At 54.7% G+C, this 21,716-nt stretch overlaps 1 protein-coding gene across 9 annotated transcripts in view; it reads left to right on the top strand.

Annotated features, from left to right (window-relative positions):
• JADE2 (jade family PHD finger 2) overlaps positions 1-21,147 on the top strand; it is a 50,988-nt gene extending 29,841 nt beyond the window's left edge. For 8 of the 9 annotated variants that reach the window (XM_061151323.1, XM_061151320.1, XM_061151319.1 and 5 more), the window contains 6 exons: positions 309-476; positions 1,887-2,003; positions 3,279-3,743; positions 12,378-12,495; positions 15,114-15,242; positions 16,483-21,147. In XM_061151323.1, coding sequence (XP_061007306.1) covers positions 309-476; positions 1,887-2,003; positions 3,279-3,743; positions 12,378-12,495; positions 15,114-15,242; positions 16,483-17,291 — 1,806 coding nt within the window. In that variant the 3' untranslated portion in view covers positions 17,292-21,147. The remainder of the gene's footprint in view (positions 1-308; positions 477-1,886; positions 2,004-3,278; positions 3,744-12,377; positions 12,496-15,113; positions 15,243-16,482) is intronic. The other variant, XM_061151318.1, reaches the window with a different exon arrangement.
• Positions 21,148-21,716: the final 569 nt, after the last annotated feature.

The following is a 21,716-nucleotide window of genomic DNA, read 5'->3' on the forward strand; positions in this document are numbered from 1 at the left end:
GATGCCCCTGAAATCCATCCCGGATTAGGAACCTCTGCTGAAGTGACTGTCCTCCCAGCAGAGGGCAGAGCTGAGCCCTTTCACAGAGGACTGTGAAACGGTGACATTTCAGTGCACAGTGCCTGCACAGGGCTTCACTGGAGCCCTTGCATTACAGTCCCTCAGGAGGTCTTTGGTGGGGCTGAGTAGCAGCGTCACTCTGTAGCTCCCAGTATGGGCTGGGGCTAGGACTGTTTGCAGCTGAATGCACATTGCAGACGCACCTTGGCCATTGCCTCTGACCTGTGTCCTCCTTGCTCTCTCCCCAGGCATGCTATGGGATCCTCAAGGTGCCCACAGGCAGCTGGCTGTGCCGGACATGTGCTCTGGGTGTCCAGCCGAAGTGCCTGCTCTGCCCGAAGCGAGGAGGAGCCTTGAAGCCCACTAGAAGTGGGACCAAGTGGGTGCACGTCAGCTGTGCCCTGTGGATTCCTGAGGTGGGCAGAGGTGGGGGTGGGGTGGCCCTGGGGCCCAGCCATGGGGAAGTGGGTCTGAACAGAACTCAGAACCCAGATGGCAGAGCACTAGGAAAAGAAGGTGATGGGCTACATGAAATGGCAGATCCCAGATGTCCAGCTTGGGAAGAACTCAGGCAGCAGCCCACAGGGAACTTTACCCTTGGACCTAGGCAGAACTCGGTGGTGGTTTCCTTGGGAAAATGGGATTTTGAGCCACTAGGGGATCCAGGTGGTAGGTGTGCGAGCTGGACAGAAGTCAGGGGAGAGCAGGTTATAGGTTTACCCAGATCTAGACAGTGGCCCCAAGCAAAGTAAAGCACTTGTTTAAAAGTGAGCCAAATGACCCAAAAGGAAATCAGGTGGGGAGCCTGGTTAAAACTGGGTAGTAGGACTGTGGCTGGGATGGAGGGGAGGGGCTATGGGTGACGGGCTGGGCCCACAGTGAGTTAGCAGAGGCCTTGTGCTCCCATCTTAATTTGATGTGTGAAATGCTGACATTCGCTGACGTTTCAGCCCTTCCCCTGCTGTGTGCCCTGAGCCAGAATGAGGCCCCACTCCAATGCTGCCTGTGCCCGGAAGCAAGCCAGGTGGCCCGGTCAGCAGGTGGCCCCTCCCTTTCCTGGGCTTGCAGTCTGAAAGTCCTTGCTGCATCCCACCTCGCAGGTTTCTGTGATCTTGGTGGTTATGTCAGCAGCAGTCGCTTGCTCCCACATCTGCATCTTGAAGGCTGGGACGACCTCTGAGTATACCCTGGGCGAGGCACAACAGAGACACAGAGAAGCAACCAGGACCTACTTGTGGGACTCTGGTTCAGGATCTCTGGACAGGGACCCTCTTCCTATCCTCAGGCATGGGCTCTGCCTCAGGGGCTGAGGGGTGGGCTGTGCCCAGGAGATGCGAGTGGTTATAGGCCTGTCCCCCTGGGAGGGGCTGAACAAAGACACATGCCGCTTGGCCAGGAAAGCCCTGGAAGTCCCCAAGAAGAGATTCTGCTGTGGGGACCTATAGTTGCCACCCAGAAACATAAGCAAAATGAGCACCAGTTCTAATAACTCTGAAGATGCTGTTAACAAAGGCCTGAGGTACAAGAGAAGGGGACCTTGCACACATACTCACCAGCACATGGAAACATCTCTGTCTTGAGACCCACACAGTCACAGGCACTCATATACTCGGTCAGCCTCACACACTGATGTGTGCTCTCCCAGTCATTGTTTAAGCCTAGCCACCGGAGAGCACACACTGACGCTTGCTCAGTGGTCCACTTGGGACTCTCCCACTGCCCTGTCTGCCCACCGCCTGGTTCCAGCAGACAGTCCTCTCTTTGGGTGAGCCCTGGAGGCCGGCTAAGGATGAGAGGCCTGACGCAGCTCCCTGTGTCCTGCCCAGGTCAGCATCGGCTGCCCCGAGAAGATGGAGCCCATCACCAAGATCTCGCATATCCCAGCCAGCCGCTGGGCCCTGTCCTGCAGCCTCTGCAAGGAGTGCACGGGCACCTGCATCCAGGTACACGTCCCCTCCACCGCGCTGCTGCCTGGGAACCCACTCAGGGGGCTGCTACAGCGATGTCAAGGGGCACGTCCGGGACACCCTCTACAGCAGGCCGCTGCCACCACCCTCCGCCTGCCCCACGGTGCTGCCGACACAGCCACTGTTGGGCCTGCGATGGGGACCGCAGTCAGCGCCCCATCTGCTGGGCCTTCCTCCATCCATAGTATCACTGGGCATGGGCTAAAGGCCTGGGGAGCCAGGCTCACCACCCCATTATAGTGCCAAGAACTCTGGCTTTCCTAACAGCGAGTGTCTCTGGGCTTCATAAAGACGTTGACTTTCCTTCCAGTGTCAGCTGGACATGTGAGAGGAATAGGAATTAAACTTTACTTTGAGCTAAATTGACTAGCTCTCCCCACACAGGGCAGGGCTGTGCTAGTTTGTTAGCAGTAACTGCTCCCAGGTTCTAGGGTGCCTCAGTATGACCCAGAGGACTTGTGAAAACACAGACTGCTGTTCCTACCTCCAGAGGTTCTGAATCTGTAGATTGGAGGTGAGGCTGAGAATTTGCCTATTTCTAGCAAGTTCTTGTGTGATACTGATGCTCCTGGTCTATAGGCTGGGAGGTGGAAAGGTCAACCTTTCTTTCTCTCATGTCTCCGGGAACAGTGGTCACTGCAAATACTGGACATGCCTCCACCGTTTGTAAGATTCTCAGAATGGCTTGTGAGTGTGGCATAAAGGGCCCCACTAATATTTTGGTGGGTTGTCACTGAAACACTTGGCAGCTGCCCACAGCCATCATTCCAGGCAACTAAGGCCGTGAGTTGGCCACACTTGCCTGGACAAGAGAGGAAGGCAGGGGCCCATCTTCAGCCCTGCTTCCCAGAGGACAAAGGAGGGGCACAGCTCCCCATCTTAGATAATGTTGTAGGAGCAGAGGAGGCAGGGACCCATCAACAGCCTCTCTCTCTTGACGTCTCAGATTCCAAAGTCATTTGTCCACACAGAAATGCAGCTCATCCTGAGAGAGGCTGTCAGTCACCTAACTGTTGCCATTTCCCTAGGGCTTATGATGCTGTACCCCATTTCCTTTTCAGCTCCCCCAGAGCTCCCCTGCCCTCTTCCATGGCTCCCTACCCCCGACACCCCGCAGGATGTTGGCAGCTGTTTTGTTTAGGATCTCACCAGCATGCTGCCTTCCCAGTGTCACCCTGAGGGATGCTCCCCCATCCTTCCCTCCCATCAGGGCTCCCTTCATACCTCATGCTGCTCTTTGTCTCCCTCCAGTGTTCCATGCCTTCCTGCGTCACAGCATTCCATGTCACATGCGCCTTTGACCACAGCCTGGAAATGAGGACTATCTTAGCAGACAACGATGAGGTCAAGTTCAAGTCGTTCTGCCAGGAACACAGTGATGGGGGCCCACGGGGTGAAGCTCCGTCCGAGCCTGTGGAGCCCAGCCCGGCTAGCGAGGACCTGGAAAAGGTGACTCTTCGGAAGCAGCGGCTGCAACAGCTGGAGGAAGACTTCTATGAGCTGGTAGAGCCAGCCGAGGTGGCCGAGCGCCTTGACCTGGCCGAGGCACTGGTCGACTTCATCTACCAGTACTGGAAGCTGAAGAGGAAAGCCAACTCCAACCAGCCGCTGCTGACGCCCAAGACGGACGAGGTGGACAACCTGGCCCAGCAGGAGCAGGATGTCCTCTACCGCCGCCTGAAGCTTTTCACGCACCTGCGGCAGGACCTGGAGAGAGTGAGTGCCCCTGCCTGGCAGGTGTCCCAGCAGGCCTTTCCGCCCCTCCCTCGCTTCCCCGGAGCAGCCGTGGCTCTCCAGGTTTCAAACGGTGAGCTCTGGCCAAGGCGCTGAGGGCCTCCGGATCTTGGACAGGTTGGGGTAACAGTTTGCAGAATAGGGGAGGATCCGGCTCTGGGCTCTCTAAGTCCCTCTTGTCCCAACCCTTTTGCAGGTCTGATCAAGGGTGAGGGCCCTGCCACGACTGTGAGGCTGGGAGACTCCAGAGCTGGGGGAGGATCTAGGCATCTGACCCACAGCTATCTCTGTGGGCCCGGCCTGGTCCCAACACAGGAGCTTTGCTTAGAGTCAGGCCGGGGAGGCATGGGACATCACAAGAGAGTTAAATCAGTATAATCCGCATGTGCTGCCACAGCAGGGAAGACAGCTGTGAGTGCAGCTCCTGGGGTTCTGGACTGAGGGAGCCATGTGAGCGGAGGCCCGGGGCGTGAGACTGGGCTAGAAACCAGCAACAGCCTGCATGGAGTGAAACGTGGGGCTGGGTGGGTGGACCACGGTGTTTCTGGAAGTTGCAGAAAGATTGTAAGCAGGGACTGTCCTGCTGTGGCTGCAGATTCCAAACACTCACCCTGGGGGTGGCATCATGGGGCCCAGATGGAGTGAGTGGGTCGGCCGGAACCCCTCAGCTGTGTGCCAGGTGGCAGGCGATCTTGCCTTGGTCCAGGCACACAGCTTTGGGGGCTGAGTGAGACAAGGCAGGTGTCAGACTTCATGGTTTTAGGTCGGGTTGTGGAGATCTGGGGCCAGTGAGAGTTGCTTTCCTAGAGCACAGAGGCCCCCCAAAAGCCTCTAATCCTTCCTCCTCCTCCCAGAGAACAGGTGAGAGTCCTGCCTTCTGTGTTGTGTGCCCTTAGACTTGGCTTTTTTGACACCCCTCCCCAACTCCTCCAGCTAAAGCCCCTCCAGATAGAGTCCCACCCCCGAGTTGGAGGCAACCTGAGCATAAAGCAGGGTGTTTCAGGTCCCTGATCGAGTCCTCCGAACCCCAGGTGCTGTTCTGGCCTCTCCTCTCCTCTCTGGGACATTCATTTCTAGGGTTCTGGAGCATGAGGGGTCATGTCAGGGTGTGCTCCATGGACACACACACAAAACGCATGCCTAGCATCTCCCAGGCCACACTAGGAAGCAGTAGGGGTGGAAGCGTTCTGGGGGCTTTGTGTGACTTAAGGCAGCTACTTTGCTCAGGTGTGTCTCAGTTGGCAACTTTGCTCAGGTGTGTCTCAGTTGGCAAGGCTGTACAATGGTTAGAGATACTCAGCATCTGCTGAGTACTGGGGTAAGGGGCAATGAGGTGGAGGCTCTGAAACTGGACCTAGCTTCTCTACCTTCCTTCACCCCCATATGCATCTGCCCTGAGGCCTGGTCAAGCAGAAATGGCCCTGTTGGCCTGGGAGGGAGGAAGCTTACTGCCTGGAGGCCAGCCTGCAACCAGAAGGTAGGGGGCGGGGAGATCATCACGTGTCCACAAGTGTCACCCGGGACAAAGAGCAAGGCCACCTGCATTGCAGTCACCACTCCCTGGGCGGCCCAGCCTCCCATCCCTGCCCCTGAGGCAGGGCCCTCAGGGACAGATCCTTCTGAGACCAGAGCTGCTTCCACACTTGTCCTCAGGCCACCCCCAGGGTCTGCAGTACACACACCCTGCCTTTAGCCCTCCTGTTTCCAAACGACACATCATGTCTGACCTCCCTGATCTCTGCTGCTCAGCACGTGTCTGACCCTGGCTGGGCTGCGTGGGGAGGTCAGGGGATAGGCTCACCTATTGAACCATCATCCTGGAGAAGGAGCTGAGAAGTTTGTGGTGCCATCCCTGATGAGCAGTGGGGCTCAGAGGTTGAGAGAGCCTTGGAGGAACGTGTGTTTTCTAGAGTTGAGCTGAATTTGGACCTGAAGAGGGAAGGGGCTCGTCAGAGAGTTGTTGGCTTATTCTCTGCTCTGTACTCTTCCTGGGCAAAAGTACTCCCTCCTCAGTCCCCCAGCCTCTCGACCCCGTTGTCAGCTGGTGCAGGTGAGTCCAGGGGCTGAGGGTGTCACTGGCTAAGATGCCGAGGCAGCTGTGGGATCCCCACCTCACAGACATCTTTGGTTGGGGCACAGAGCCCTCCCAGGTCAGGTGTGAATCAGTCCACTCTGCCCCCAGGAGGAGGAGGCAGGGCTAGCCTTGCATTCTGTTCAGCTTCTGAGGGCTCAGGAGGGCCCCTGCTTCTCCAGCAGCCTCCAAGCCAGGCTGAAGGGCAGCAGCTGAGTACACAGCCCTGGCAGGCTGAGGAGAGGAAGTTAGGCAGCCATGTGCTCTGTTGACCCCCCACTCCCGTCCAGCCTCAGAACCTTTCACGCCACGCGTTGGTGACTTGAGTGAGTGAAGCAGGCTGAGAACTGTGCCACGGGGGAGGCTTTCTGCAAAGACACATAACTGTCGGCCTGTCCAGCAGGCTCCGTCTCTGACCATGGCCTGGTGCCAACAGTCAAGAGTGTCCAGCCTGTCACTGGGCATCAGGCCAGCTTGGGCTGGATCCATCGGGGATTCAGGGGAGGAGTTGAGACTGAGGCTGTGGGTAGACTGGCTTTGCATCCAGTTCGAGCAGGCCCAGCTCTGTGCCTTCTGAGTTTCACTTTCTACTTGTCCAGGTTTCAGTTTCCTTGTCTGTGAAATGGGAATAAGAATCTCGCTGACCTTGAATCATCATGAGACATGAATCAAGTCTCGCATGACCTTGAATGTCCCAAATGGGACATTTGGCAGGGACAGGGCTTAGCACACCACCCTCCTTTGTCAGTGGTGATTGGTGTTGCTGTTCTGACCCTTAGCTGATGGGCTGCTCGGAGGGTGGGCTCCAGGGACTGAAAGGGCGGGCCCAGGGCTATGGCCTAGGAATCCTGGGTCCTCCTCTACTGATTTGCTTCCCAAGGCTAGGCGAGACTTTTGCTGAGAGAAGCAGGAGCCGGGGTCATGGTGCCACCAGCATGAAATCCCATTTTATGCTTAGCCTAGAAGACGTACTTTCCTCAGATTTCAGCCTTTGGCCTCGGCCCTGGCAGGCAACACAGGAAGGCCTGGCTACCGCAGCCTGTCAGAGTTGTTCACAGCTGACAGAGAAAAATAATTGCAGCACTGATGAGCAGCGATCAACCTGACAAACACTGGCTGGTGTCCCCTAGCAACCGGGCTGGCAGTGTGGGCTACCCAGGGCCTCACTTACTGCCTGTGGCTCCGGATCTGATTACCAAGAGTTTATTAAAGGTTTTACCTGGCCTGAGAAGAGTCGAGAGGGCAGGAGTGGCTCTCAGACACTGGCCCCAGAGGACAGACATGTAGGAACTTCCCCCCAGCTTCCGTGTCCATAGCTTTCCCCAGGAGACTTGGCCCTGCCTCCCCCACACTCCGCCTGTTTCCTTGTCAATTGTCACACACCATTACTATCTTCAGTGCCTGGGTTGTGTCTCTTGGACCTCCTACTAAAGCCGAGTGGGCAGCTGTAGCCTCTAGCCTCTAGCTTCTCAACCCCACAGCTCCCACCTCTGGGACTCTTCCACCCCATTGCCCCCTCTACCCACTCAGGCCCTGTCAGCCACTCCCGCTGCTTCTGATCAGCAGCCCCAGACCTCTAAGTCCCCTGTGCGCTCTGCTCAGCTTCTCCTTCACTGTCCCCTGCTTTCCTCACTCTTACCCTGTGGCATTAGCTCACTGCCAGTCCCTTGTCCCTGTGCAAAGGCCACATGCCGGGCAGAGCGTTACCCAGTAGGACCCACTCTGCCAACCAGCAGAGATCTTATACGAGTGAGTGGGCGAGCACCCCAAGTGCCTGCCAGCCAGCCAGCCTTGATGAAGGCATTAGCCAGCAGCATTCTGGGCTCTCCTACCACCACTGGTTCCCAGCCTTGCCCCCACTCCCTCAGGACTGCCCCTTCTCTTAGCAGACCTCATCTTCTGTTCCTCAGACCAGAACCTTTGCCTGCTAGTGCCCTCTGGACCCATTCTCTGCCCTCTGCTTTCATGTTCTCCCCTTCCTGCCCCACACCGGGATCTCTCTCCAGCCCAGACCCACAGCACAGGAGTATCTATTTTTTCTTCATCCCCTCTCTATCTCCAGGATTGCACCATTGTTTGAATCCATTTTACCTTGTCCCATCTTCAAAAGCAAGTCCTCCCTCCCCCACATCCCTCTAATCATCGGTTTCTCTACCCTCGTCTCTATCTTTCCTTTTCTGTCATCCCTCAAAGGTTTTAATTCTTTGCTTCTTACTCTTGGAGCTTCCTTGAAGCAATTTACTTCCAATATATTGTATTTTTAATACCTCATTTATATCTACCATAGTGGCAGGCCAGACCCCTGTCACCACCAGATTCCAGAACCTTCCACCAGGGCTGCCAGCAGCCTCCAATCTCTCCCACTTCTCCACCCTTGTCCTCCAGCCTTGTCAGCAGTGGTCGCCACAGTTAAACATGCCCTTGGTCTTGAGATACTTTTCCTGTGGATGCTCTGACCAGATTCCCCATTCCTGATAATTCAGTCCTGCTGCTCCCTGAGTGTTCCTTGGTCCCTGCGATCATTCACTGCACTAGGCTTTTCCTCTCATTGTGCCTCTGCTCCACAGCTTTACTCCCCATCAGGAGGCTGACTCCATCCCACACCTGCCTCCCAAGCTCCAGCATCTCATGCCCAGTATGCTCTGCTCCTCCTATACCCTCCCTAGGCTCCGTGAATGCCCCTACCCTGGTCCATTCTAGCTTAAGGTAGCTGGCTAAGAGTCCTCCCTGCCCCCTGCCCTCCTTAGCCCACGTCCAGTCTCTCTCTGCCAAACTTGCTATTGTCAAAACAACTTTATCAAGGGAATTCCCTGGTGGTCCAGCAGTTAGGATTCTGCACTTCCACTGCAGAGGGCACGGATTTGATCCCTGGTTGGGGAACTAAGATTACATGGCGTGGCCAAGAAAAAAAAAAACTTTATCAAAACATAAAACCTGCTTTTATTACTGATCCCTGCTAGTTTTGGAAGACTTTTCTACTTGACTGATTTTTATGCTCTTTGATGTTTGTTTTATCATTTTCTTTAAAAATTGGGGTATAGTTGCCTTATACCACTGTGTCAGTTTCTGCAGTACAGCAGAGTGAATCAGCCATGCATATACCTGTATCCCCTCTTTTTTGGATTTCCTTCCCATTTAGGTCATAACAGCGCACCAAGCAGAGTTCTCTGTGCTGTGCAGTGGTGTCTCACTGTCTTCTTCATGCCTAGCAGTATATATGTGTCAATCCCAGTCTCCCAGTCCATTGCACTCTCCCAGCTTTCCCCTTCGGTGTCCATACGTCTGCTCTTTACGTCTGTGTCTCTTTTTCTGCTTTGCACACAAGACCATCACTACCATTTTTCTAGATTCCACATATATGCTTTAATATACCATATTTGTTTTTCTGATTTACTGCACTCTGTGTGACAGTCTCTCGGCCCATCCACGTCTTTGCAAATGACACAATTTTGTTCCTTTTTATGGTTGAGTGTTATTCCGTTGTGTATATGCACCACAGCTTATTTATCCATTCTTCTGTTGATGGACATTTAGGTTGTTTCCATGTCCTGGCTACTGTGAATAGTGCTACCGTGAATATTGGGGTCCATGTATCTTCTGAATTATGGTTTTCTCTGGGTATGCCCGGGAGTGGGATTGCTGGATCATATGGTAGTTCCATTTTTAGTTTTCTAAGAAACCTCCATACTTTTCTCCATAGTGGCTACACCAATTTACATTCCCACCAACAGTGTAAGAGGGTTCCCTTTTCTCCACACCGTCTCCATCATATATTGTTTGTAGATTTTTTGATGATGGCCATTCTGACTGGTGTGACGTAATACCTATACCTCACTGTAGTTTTGATTTGTATTTCTCTAATAATTAGTGATGATGAGTATCTTTTCATGTGTTTGTTGGCCATCTGTATGTCTTTGGAGAAATGTCTATTTAGTTCTTCTGCCCACTTTTTTATTGGATTGTTTGTTTTTGGTTTGTATTTATAATCAGAAAAAAACAATGTGAGGAGTCCAATAGCCTGGGTTGGCTTCTAGGATGGTTGCAATACTTTTCCCTAAAAGCCATCATGGAAAAGGAATTTCACAGCATTCAGTTACATGTAGCTGTGTTACCAGAGTCTTAGGAAAAATTAGAGGAGTTGATGATTCCATAGTGAACTGGGAGTAAGGTGTAACAATGTGTTTGGATTCTCACAGAATCTTCTATAGCAGAAATCTCCAGACATTATTGATTGGGTAGTGTATGTACCCTTATCATGAAAAAAATTGAGCATTTACCTCCAATATATTGTATTTTTAATATCTCATTCATATCTACTGTGCTGTTTTGTAAAGCATACATAATCAGAATTTCTAATAGGACCAAAAAAACCCCCACTAGAATATTATCTTCCTATATGTGCTGAGCTGTCAAACTCAGTAGCCCATGCAGCTCACTTTGGAGCTTGGCAATAGTTCTCAGGTTCTGTGGTGCTATGTAAAATATATATTTGAGGGCTCCACCCCCAGAGAATTTGATACTCCCCCAAGCCTGGGAATCTGTGCTTTTAACCAGCCACCCCAGGGATTTGGGGGGTAATCTTGACCAGGAATTCATTTTGGCCTGCCTTGAGAAACCTTGTTCTAATGTTTCTAAAAGTCAAAAAAAGAAAGAAAACTGCATCTGTACTTAAATAGGAAGTAGACCTGATCTGTTTTTAGGCTAGATATATTGACTAGTTTGTTTTCAGGCCCCCAAAGTAGCCATGCATCCACCCAGCTGCCTTTATCCCCGCTGTCCCTATGCGTGCTCAGCCACATGACTGCTGGGAAGGAAGGAGACCAGGATATGAGGAGAATGAGATTGGGTTGCTTAGATGTGATGGACAGGGAAGCCTCCTGGAGGTGACCCTGGAGCCAAGACCTGAAGGATGAGGTCCTGCCTGTCTTCCCCGTTCTCCAGGGAGCCTTTTCACCACCCCCAAGTCTGGATCAGGGTTGCCTGGTCCTGTTAGGACTTGTTCAGAACGGTACTTCTCTGCCCTGCTGAGCAGCAAGCCTTAAGAAGGGGACTCTGGTGGCACCTCTCGCAGCTGAGCCCAGGGACCAGCACAAGCCTGTGCCTAGGGATGTGTAGGAGGAGGTTAGCTGGAGGGAGGTCCTAGGGAATCCAGGATTTGTGAAGAAGTCAGATGGTGCCAGTGTGCTGGAGCAAGGGCTCACAGGCTGAGCCAGGTGGCTGCCCCCTGGGGAGGTGCTGACCACAGGACAGCCTGGTATTCACACTCTAGGCTGCCGTGCAGAGTGGTGCTGAGAACCCACCCAGAGCCTGTCCTGTAGAGGCCTGCTAGCCTGGCGCAGGTGTTCCGGGGTCTCTTTCACAGTTAGGCTCAGGGAACAGAGGAGGCGGCCTATGTCAGCCAGGAGGTCTCATCATGGCTACTCCAGGGTGGGAGAAGTCATGGTCATGACAAGAGGCAAGGGCCCTGAAACCCTCAGGTCATGCCCAGGCAGCTTAATGCTATGAAGACCGAACTCAGCCTTAAACATGGAACCCAGCAGGAGGTAGAACCTGGTGGGACCCAGGATTCCAGTGGCCAGCTGTCCCTTTTGCTGGAGATTGTGACCCGATCTGAAGACCGTGTCAGACCAAGGTGGTGTCCTGAAGGGGGGAGGAGGCCTGGACTTGGTCCCAGAGAGATGATGTACACTGAGAACAGCCAGTGAGGGATGGCACACGGGGTCCAGGTGCCAGGTGGACAGGAAGCAACGTTCTTCAGGTGCTTCCAAGCCAGCTGCAGCGTGGGCCCTGTCCCATGGGCTAAGCAAGATGGTGTCCCAGGCCCCAAGAGGCTCTTCCTAGCTGGCCTAAGATAGTCCGAGAGGCCCTGCCCTTCCCCCAGAGGAGTCTGTCCCTGGCAGAGTGAACATGGCCGAGTGCACATGAGACCTTGAGCAGAGCAGCTGGGACCTGGTTCAGGGCCAGTGCAACACGTGGGCAAGGGTCAGCTGCAGACTGGACGCCAGTGCATCAGGGACCGCCTCTCTACTCAGAGCTCTTCTGCTGGAGCTCTCTCATGTGCCGGTCATTTGTGTCTCAGGATAGGAGGTGATTTTTGCCCAGGTGCTGGTGGCTGAAGAGTTCCGTTGATGTGTAAGAAGCCTTGGACAGGAGGCTGAAGGATGGACTTAGTGATCTTGTCAGGCCATGACAGGCCTTGGGGGATTTACATACAGGGGAGAGCAGTCATGTTGGAAGGGCCTTGAGCGATGGCATGACTCAGCCAGGAAGTGCAGGCCCAGGGAAGGAAGGCAGAGCTGCCAGCCTGACCATTGGCGGACACACTCCCTGCCCACACTGGCTCCACTGCGGGTCCTGGGGCCAAGCCTGTGCCCGGCCCTGTGTTTGAGATCAGAGAATTGCAGCTCAGGACTGAGAATGCATTCGGGGCCTGGGTATTGATTCCCAGATGTCCTGGGCAGGTTAGGCAGAGTGGCCCCCCAGAGTTGGGAGGTTGAGGTGGTTGCCCATGAGTAAGGTGGAAAATCTCTCTTGTGTTTCCTCAGGTTAGAAATCTGTGCTACATGGTGACAAGGCGCGAGAGAACGAAACATGCCATCTGCAAGCTCCAGGAGCAGATATTCCACCTGCAGATGAAACTTATCGAACAGGATCTGTGTCGAGGTAGGCGCTTCCCCTGCCTGCCGCTGGCCACCTCTCGTGAGCACACCCTCGAGGGGGCTAGGTTCCAGGGAGCTGTGTGTCTTCAGAGCCTGGTGGGGCATGTGTACGGGATCAGCGGCCACTGACCCTACCCCTACGCTCTGTACCCAGTTAGTGGGCCAAGGCAGGGGCCTCCCACGGTCCTGGGTGTGTGTTGGCAGGCAGGGAGCAAAGATGTGATGTGGGCATCAGGCCTACCCTCAGGGAGCTTTCTGGTTCACGGGACTCTGAGGCAGTACAGGGCCCATTGTGGTTCAGGAGGGAGCTGCACGTGTACAAGTGCAAACCAGAAGTCTCAGCGGCTCTGCTGGTTCCAGGGCAGGAAGGGAACAAGCTGGCAAGCTTCCCTGAACCCCTGTGTGCCTGTGTGTTGATTGTGAAGAAGGCAACTGCCCCAGGGGTGGAAGAGGACCTGCGTGTTCCTTCTCTCTGACCCTATCTGACAGGATTGAGGCCCTGTGCCAGTAGGTTTTTTTTCCTCTTTCTTAGGCTTTTACCATCACATGCCTTTAACAGATCTGGAAATCAAAGGTTAAAGAAGCTCTGAGAGTGGTCTGTCTTGTTAGGTGTGGATGTTGCCAGACAACAGGGCCCTTTGTGGAGTGTTAACATGTTAAAGAGGGCAGTGCTTAGTGCAGAAGATGGTGCTCTGATGTTGAATTCCATGCAGTAAAAATAGGTGGATGGAGAGATTTTTAAGCCAGAAGCTGCCCCTGCAGGTAGAGCCTGTGAGTTGGGCTAGGCTTGGAGCAGAGAGAGGAGATGGCTGGGCCACCACCAGAGTCAACAACTGAGGACCTTCTACTGCCCCATCCCTGCCCCAGAAACCAGCATTGTCTGATACAGATGCTGCATCATGGCCATTTAGAGGTCAGGGCTCACTGTGCACCCCCCGGGACTAGGGCAGCTTAGACAGGAGGCCCCCAGGCCGTCCCAGGCTCCCTCTTGTTTGTCGGTTCCTTCAGCAAGCACTGACTGAGGTTGACAGAATACTGGGCTCTGTGGTGGGCACAGGGTGCCCTGCCGTGGACTGAACGGACGGGCTTTCTGTCCTCATGGAGTTCACTTCTGGAGAGACAAAGGAAGGTGGTGTCCGGGGGCCTGCCATGGGTGCCAGTGCAGGGCACAGGTATCAGGGATGGCTTCCTGGTGGTGGTGATGCTGGAACATCTCAGGCTTCCTGGGACTCACACGGGCCATACATCCCACTGCAGGAAGGCAGTGGAGAGTGGCGAGGCATGCAGTGCCCTTAGGCACAGGATTCCAGAAACATAGTCAGGAGCTCGGAGGGTCCGCATTCTCGCATTGAGCCTGGAGACATTTGCAGCTCCTAGACTTGAGCAGCAGCAACAGGCCACGTTTTTTTGATCAGGGCAAGGCAGTTGGAGAGAAGACTGGTTTGCCTCTGCCCGAAGCCAATGCCCTCAGTGTTATGATGCTTCACCCATAGGGTGGGACACGGGCCGCAAGTATATTCCTGAGGTCTGTCTGGCCAGGAGCCTAGAGAAGGCTTCCCAGTGGCGGTGATACTTAGGCTGTGAACAGAACCAGGGGAGGGACAAAGAAACCATATATTTGGGGACCTGGAGGTGAGCTTGTCTCGTTAGAGAAACTGGAAGGACCCTGGCCTAGCTGCAGCCAGGGCAGAAAGAAAATGTCTGAAGTGACGCTAAGGGCTTGCCAGGGTCAGCTGTGTAAGGTCTGTGCCCTTGGGAGGAGCTCAGGCCACAGCGAGTGCAGTGGGGGACTTGGGAAGCCTCCCTCCAAGTATCTAGGCACTGTCCTGTGTGATAGGTGAGAAGACTGAGGCCTGGCCCGAGGTAACACCTGGAATGAACAGCAGAGCTAGGCAGAGTCCGGGAGTTGGGCCCACACTCCTCAACCTTCTCTTAAACGCTTACTCAGGAAGCCCTCCAGCCTCTGGCTGAGAAGCTAGGAGAAGAGTCAGGGCAGCTTGCCACCACAGCATGTCCCTCCCCTGCTCTGTTTTGTTCTGTGACTCCGCAGACCCATGTGGTCCTGGACTAGAAGGGTATGAGGGCCAGGGGTGTACCCCGAGTCTCCCATCAACTGTCTAACCTCCAGAGCAGACCACGAGAGCAAGGCAGGGGGCCGACCCTGTGTCAGGAGGGGAAGCCGAGGCTGCTGACACCGCAGTGACCTACGCACCTTTACCTCCGTGGCCTTGGCCTGTGAGGCCCTGTCCTGTCCACTCACCTCCAGCCAGCCTTCCTGCCCACCAGGACTCTCTCCTGGGATTTGTAGTCCGTAGAGATCAAACTGCAGCTCAGGTCCTGTAGAGTGGTCTTCCCCCTCCTCGTGTTGCTGAGCCCCTCACCAAGCCCCTCAGGGACTCTTACCCCCTTTTCCCACATAAGCTGTTCCCTGACTCACTGGAGCCACAGTTATCCCAGGTCTCACCTGGCTCTGGACGGGGGCCGCAGAGGTGCAAGGGAGGTGACCTAGAAGGCGAGACGCTAAGTGATGGGGCTCTCCTGGGATTCCATGCAGGGGTCTTGGTTCTGTCTGGCCTGCTTGGGGTAACCATCTCCCTCCTGCTCTCTCTTTCCCTGATGCAGAGCGGTCTGGGAGGAAAACAAAGGGCAAGAAGAGCGACTCAAAGAGAAAAGGCCGCGAGGGCCCCAAGGGCAGCCCCGAGAAGAAAGAGAAAGTGAAGGCAGGGTCTGACTCAGTCCTGGGGCAGCTTGGTGAGTGGCCTGGTGCACATGGCCAGGCTTATACCATCACTGCACTTGCAGCTCCCCGCATGTCCAGGCACTCCCACCTTCCAGGTATAGAGGAGACTAGGGGTGTTGGAGCCCTATCTGGCCTCCCAAGGGTTCCTCTCATAGACTAGAGGCTGGGCCTAGGAACTCAGGAGCCTCTAGACATCCTGGCCCTTCAAGGAAGCCTGTATCATGTTGTGGGGTGAGGGCCTGCCATAATTCTCTGTCCCTGTTCCCTCTGCCAGAATGTCCTCAAATAGGCCCTCCCTTCATCCCCTGCAAACTTCCTGGGAGCCACCAGAGACCCCCGCAGCAGTGGTGTTTGCCCAGTGCATCTCACTGTCACAGCTGTCTGTCACAGATCTCTTCACTGCTGCCCTGTTAAGCATGGTATTCCTAGAGGGGCTCTTGCCCTTGGGCTTTGTCTCCCAGGATGTCATATGCTTCCTCTAGAGCACTCCTCAGGGAAGGGGCATGCTCTAGAGGAACACCTCACCACTAGCAAGGAAGCCCCACCTCATCTCTAGCAAGGAAGCCCGAGGTCCCCTCTAGCAAGGAAGCCCCCACCTCACCTCTAGCATGGAAGCTCCAGGTCATCTTTTATTTTCCTCAGTCTCGGGAAGGAGACAGCTTGATATCTGATGGGAACATCAGCGGCCGCCTCCCGAGACCTCAGTAAAGGAAGGAGGGCCCGTAACTGGAGCTGGCCCTGAGAGACACCCTTATCCAAGCCCTTGCTTTGGAAGCTTTGGAAACCCACACTCATGAAAACCCAGCGCCCCCTGGTGACCAGAGGGCTCCTTCCTCCATCCCCCCATCCCTCATGGTCCCAGGGTGATGATGCCATTTGGGGTGGTGAGCAGGGCTGGGTGTGCTCCTGTGCAGTCAGCAAGGGCCCTCGCCTGGGTTAATGCGCTACTGTAGCCACTTTGAAATTCTTAATAATTTTTGAATAAGGAGTCCACATTTTCACTTTGTACTCTGCTCCTCAAACTATGAAGACAGTCCCCAGGAGCAGGACATCATCTGTCTGGGGAGAAGGGTGTTCAGGGGTTGCAGGCGGGATGGACAGAACAGGTTGACTCGGCCGGGTCTAGCGCAGAGGGAGAGAGGGAGGAAGGTCCGTGATGGCGTGCAGGGCAGCGGGGGAGAGGGCTTCCTGAAGGAGGGTGGGACACAGGCCTGCTGGTGTCTCACCTGCCTCTTTCCTCCCCTTGGCCAGGCCTGTCTACCTCGTTCCCCATCGACGGCACCTTCTTCAACAGTTGGCTGGCGCAGTCAGTGCAGATCACCGCAGAGAACATGGCCATGAGTGAGTGGTCGCTCAACAATGGGCACCGCGAAGACCCCGCCCCGGGGTTGCTGTCCGAGGAGCTGCTGCAGGACGAGGAGACACTGCTGAGCTTCATGCGGGACCCCTCGCTGCGACCTGGCGACCCTGCCAGGAAGGCCCGTGGCCGCACCCGCCTGCCTGCTAAGAAGAAACCACCACAGGATGGGCCCGGTTCACGGACGACCCCAGACAAACCCCCCAAGAAGCCCTGGGGCCAGGATACTGGCAGCAGCAAAGGGGGTCAGGGACCACCTGCCAGGAAGCCACCACGGCGAACACCTTCTCACCTGCCATCCAGCCCTACAGATGGGGACTGTCCCATCCCAGCAGCTCCCGAGAGCCCCCCACCACTGGCCCCCGAGACCCTGGAGGAGGCAGCCCCGATGGCTGCCGACTCTAATGTCCAAGTGCCTGGCCCTACAGCGAGTCCCAAGCCCTCAGGCCGGCTCCGGCTGCCCCGTGAGAGCAAGGGAAACCGGAGATCGCCAGGTGCCAGGCCTGACACGGGGACGGGACCGCCTTCTGCTGTGGCCGAGAGGCCAAAGGTCAGCCTACATTTTGACACTGAGACTGATGGCTACTTCTCTGATGGGGAGATGAGCGACTCAGATGTGGAGGCTGAGGACAGCGGGGTGCAGCGAGGTCCCCGGGAAGCAGGGGCTGAGGAGGTGGTCCGCATGGGGGTACTGGCCTCCTAAGTCACCCCTTCCCCTGTCCTGGTCCCCCCGTGAGGCCTCAGCCCAGTGACAACTGCCATTTCCAATCTCCGCTGAGTGTCTCAGACCCCTGAGGCTGCCACTCTGATGTGGTTTTATTTTTAATATAAAGAGAGTTTCGAATTCCACACTATTGTCTTTCCTCTGTGCTGGCCTAGGACGTTAGGATTCCTTCCACGGCTCTGGCCACAAGGACCAGCCCTGGTCCTGTGCACCATCACGGCCGTGGCAGCGTCCCTGCCTGGGCCACGCAGTACTGCTGGGCTCCTGGCTACATGTAGGCAAGGTGATGAAGAGCTCAGGACTCCCGCCCGCTGCCACTGGGTGACACAGACTGTCGTTTGGGCATTATATGGCAGATGGGCCTGTCCCGCTCCCAAATCCCACTGGGGTCCATCTGGGGGGGTCCTGCTGCACTTCACTGATCCCCAAGGAAGTATGATAAGTGATACCCAGCCAGAGTCTACTCACTGTCACAAGCACAATGAGCTTATACAAGAAAGCACTGAGGGGGCGAAGAGGGCCTGCTTGTTCCAAGGGAACCATAGCTGTTCCTGGTCAACCCACATCATCGGAGGCCTGCCCGCCCACCCTGCGATCCTCCACTCCCCTGCTGCTCTGCCCCTGCCAGTGCCCAGCCCGGCGGCTCTGGGGAGGGCTTCCCAGAGTCCTTCCTGAGCTGTGCCGTTTTCTCAGGGGACTCCCAGCCAGCCAGCCGCCAGTGCCGGCGGAGGGCTGCGAGGGAGGGCCAGTGCCCGGTCAGGGGCGTGGGGCTCAGACTCGCCCACTACAGAGAATCGCTCTGGGACTCCAGCTTCCTTCCTTCCTTCCTTCGGGGCCAGTCTCGGCCAGGGTCTGATCAATCCCAGACAGCTGACCAGACCAGACCATTTGCCTTTTCAAGTTTCCTGCTAAGTGATGAGCTTCTTGGTTTCCTTTTGGAAACTCCTCCTTCCAACAAGCAGTGGGATCCCGGGGCCCGGGACGGGTTAGTGATGGCCTGCCGGGGCTGTTTGAAGTCTTGCTGGATCTTCCTGGTTCCTCTTCCCCTCTGAGCCTTAACCCCCTTTCCCAGCTGTGCCCTTCTAGCCCTTCCCTCCCCACCGTCACCGTCCTGCCTTCTCCGCTTCACCCTCTAAGTCCCAGGTAGTAGCTCTGAAGAGTTTCAGTGGAGTGGCCCCAGGGTGATAGCTCAGGGAACAAATGAAAAACAAAAAGGAATTCAGTGAAAACATGTTTTTTTTTTCTTTTATGACTTACTCCTGGGTCACTTCTGCCACTGGTAAAGCCAGAACTTCTCCAACAAGAACCTTGCAAAAGTCCAGTGAATCAGTCGAATCATTCTGTGGATGCCAAAGAATATTTTGACCATAATACAGCACAGCCAGGACCTGACAACTTGTCACTTGGACTTTTTTTAAAAATGGAATTCTTTAGCAACCAAGTATAGAAACATGTTCGTTGCACACACCCAAGGAGGTTAGCCCAAGCTCTCGGACAAGATGCTGTTCTGCTGCTGCTGGTGTTGTATTTTGGATCCTGGGCCCACTGTGAGCTCTCCTGAACCCTAAAACTCCGCAGGAGGAGACTGACGGTGAAACCAGCGTGGCAAAAGTCTCACCATGGGGATCCCCCTCACATAACACAAAGCGCAAATCAGCGGGATGGGGAGCAGGCTGAGCACCCATCCCCGACTCCAGACTTTCAAGGTACGACAGTGGCGTGGTCATGGACACTCAGTTTCATGTGAATTTTATCAAAACAGGAAACAAAGATAATGACTAAGTTTAAAGGGCTGGACAGATGTGTCCAGTCGGAGCAGACTCAGAGTGGGCTTCAAGGACTCTGGGCGTTGGGATGGCATGAGCTACTGTGTAGAGTTCAGTCTGCCTGGCGCCTTGGTGGTAGTGGCCAGTGCAGCGTCAGCAGCAGCGTCCTAACCCCATTCTCTGTTTACTGCCTTTGAACAGATCTTCTTCCTTCCCCGTGCTTAGGGTCACCTCGGGTCACAACCTTGTCTGTGCTGGATTGCCTGGTCTGACCTCACAGGAAGCAAAGGGACCAGCTTTAAAGAACAACCAAACTCTGCCGGGAGGTGGGGTGCTCAGGTCCAGTAGACTCGGCATTAGCCTGCTTACCCTTCATCCATCCTGAGGCCGGGTCTGGGAGCTCTGGGGGCGAGGTAGGGCAGAGAACCAGGGCAGGAAGGTGGTAGGTCTGGTCAGGGCCTGGACTGGGTGGGCCAGGCCAGGAGACCAGCACTCCTTCAGAGGGCCTCTACTCAAGTTGGCCTGTAGATTTCAACCCACTTCTCAATTGGCTCTTGCTTTGAACTGAATTATCCCTGGGGCCCCGTGTCCTGCACGGAGTCCGGGTGCCTCTAAAGCTGGCTGCCCAGGGTCTGCCAGGCCAGACCCAAGAGCTTTGTTTGCCAGGCAGCCGTCCACTACTAGGATGTCCGGCAGGCTACAAAGAAGACAAAGATACTGGTTCTCACTGCTGGCCTTTCTGCCATCAGCCACAGCCCCTTCACACTTTTTCCAGCTTCCCATCCACAGTGCAGACAGCTTTGCTGCCTTTGAGGTCAAGATGGGAAGCTGAGGAGAAGGCAGGAGGCCTTTTCCAGACTAGAGGCTGACGTATGTCTTTCATGTGACCATATCTGCTCACACTCAGTGGCCCTCCTCAGGGAGGGACAAGCTGCTCTGGAAGTTATCCTGGCGGTCTTTGCCCCTCTCCTGGTCTCTGCTGCCCACCTCCTTCCCCCTTCTCACAGGGAGAAAGGATAATGTGCAAGGGAAGTATTTTTATGGATCATAAATGTATTTTAGAACAAATACGGAGAAGAAAGGTTAGAAGGGTTTATTTTATTAAAAGAGCTCTGACTTGGTGACAGTGTGTGAACATTTGCAGTGTGAAGGTCTCAGGTTCCTTGGAGAAGACACCCAGGTTTCCAAACATGGGTGTTGAGCTGTGGATGTGTGTGTGTGTGCCAGGGCACGTCTTGTGTGTCCATGTGCATGTGTGTCTGTGTGTCATGTATGGGCACACAGTGGGACTTGCCAGGGCAGTTTCTAGAGAATCACATGCCCAGTTCTGACAGACATTGGCAGGAGCTGGACTTGGCATTCCTTGCTTACTGCCAGATGTGGCCAACCTCTGCCCATACCCCAAGCTTTGCAGAATGGTCTGGATGCCTGTAACAAGGCCCTTGGGGAGGCCACTTCCCATGGCCCTGGCCCAGCTGGCCACATTGGCCAAAGAGCCAGGGCTGGAGTCCAGGACCTTTGGTTGTTCTTTAAGGCATTTCCTGCCACCTTGTCCCTCAGACGCACAACACTCTGCGCTCCACATCGGCTCGGGGTGGGGGGATGATATGAATGTCACAGGAGGAGACACCTTCTGTCTTTGTTTCAAAGAAAGTTGATGTGCCATTTGTTAATATACAAGAGAAATATTGAAAATATATTGAAAAGAGCAATTTTAAATTATTTTTGGCTTATGTTGCAATATTTATTTTCTTGTATTAGGAAAGATTCCTTTGTAGAAAAAAAATGTATTTTTCATTAACGCAAAAACCTATTTCTCCTTTTTGTACATTGTCCATGTTCGCTACCCTTAACGAGCAATAGAATGTATGGCTGCCTCGGGGTGGCCAGTGCCCGCGTCCCCTGCATGCTCCTGTGATCCCGCTACCACGTAGCTCCCAGTCCCATCCTGTCCTGCTCACTCATGGGGGTTTCCAGAGCCTAGCCCTCACTGGAGCCTGTGGCTTGAGGACCCCCTCTGCAATCCTCGTGTGTTGGCAAACGCAGTTAATAAAGCAATGTTTTCTGTGCTGGCTGGTCTGAGGCTCTGTTGCGCTGGGGAGTGGGAGAGGGTGGGCTCAGTGAAATAGTGAGTGGTCCCTGAGTGTCCCAAGGAATATAGTGAGTGCTCAGTATGCACTGGGGCTGGGCTTACTTCATTTGCTTCTCACAGCTGTCATCCCCTGGGGTTCAGAGTGGATGATGGAGCTTCCCAAAACCACACCTCTGATAAGAGGTGAAGTTCGGCATCAAAGTCAGGACCGCTCAAGCCACCTCCAGTGGGAAGGTTTGGGAGGAAACTCTGGTGGTGGTGGTTCAGTTCCTAAGTTGTATTCGACTCTTTGCGACCCCATGGGATGGATTTGCATGCCATGCTCCTCTGTCCTTCCCTATCTCCTAGAGTTTGCTCAAACTCATGTCCATTGAGTTGGTGATGCTATTTAACCATTTCATCCTCCGCTGCCCCATTCTTTTGCCTTCGGTCTTTCCCAGCATCAGGGTCTTTTCTAATGAATCGGCTCTTCACATCAGGTGGCCAAAGTATTGAAGCTTCAGCTTTAGCATCTGTCCTTCCAATGAATATTCAGGGTTGATTTCA

The sequence above is a fragment of the Dama dama genome, chromosome 9 (assembly GCF_033118175.1).
Source record: "Dama dama isolate Ldn47 chromosome 9, ASM3311817v1, whole genome shotgun sequence".
NCBI lineage: Eukaryota > Metazoa > Chordata > Mammalia > Artiodactyla > Cervidae > Dama > Dama dama.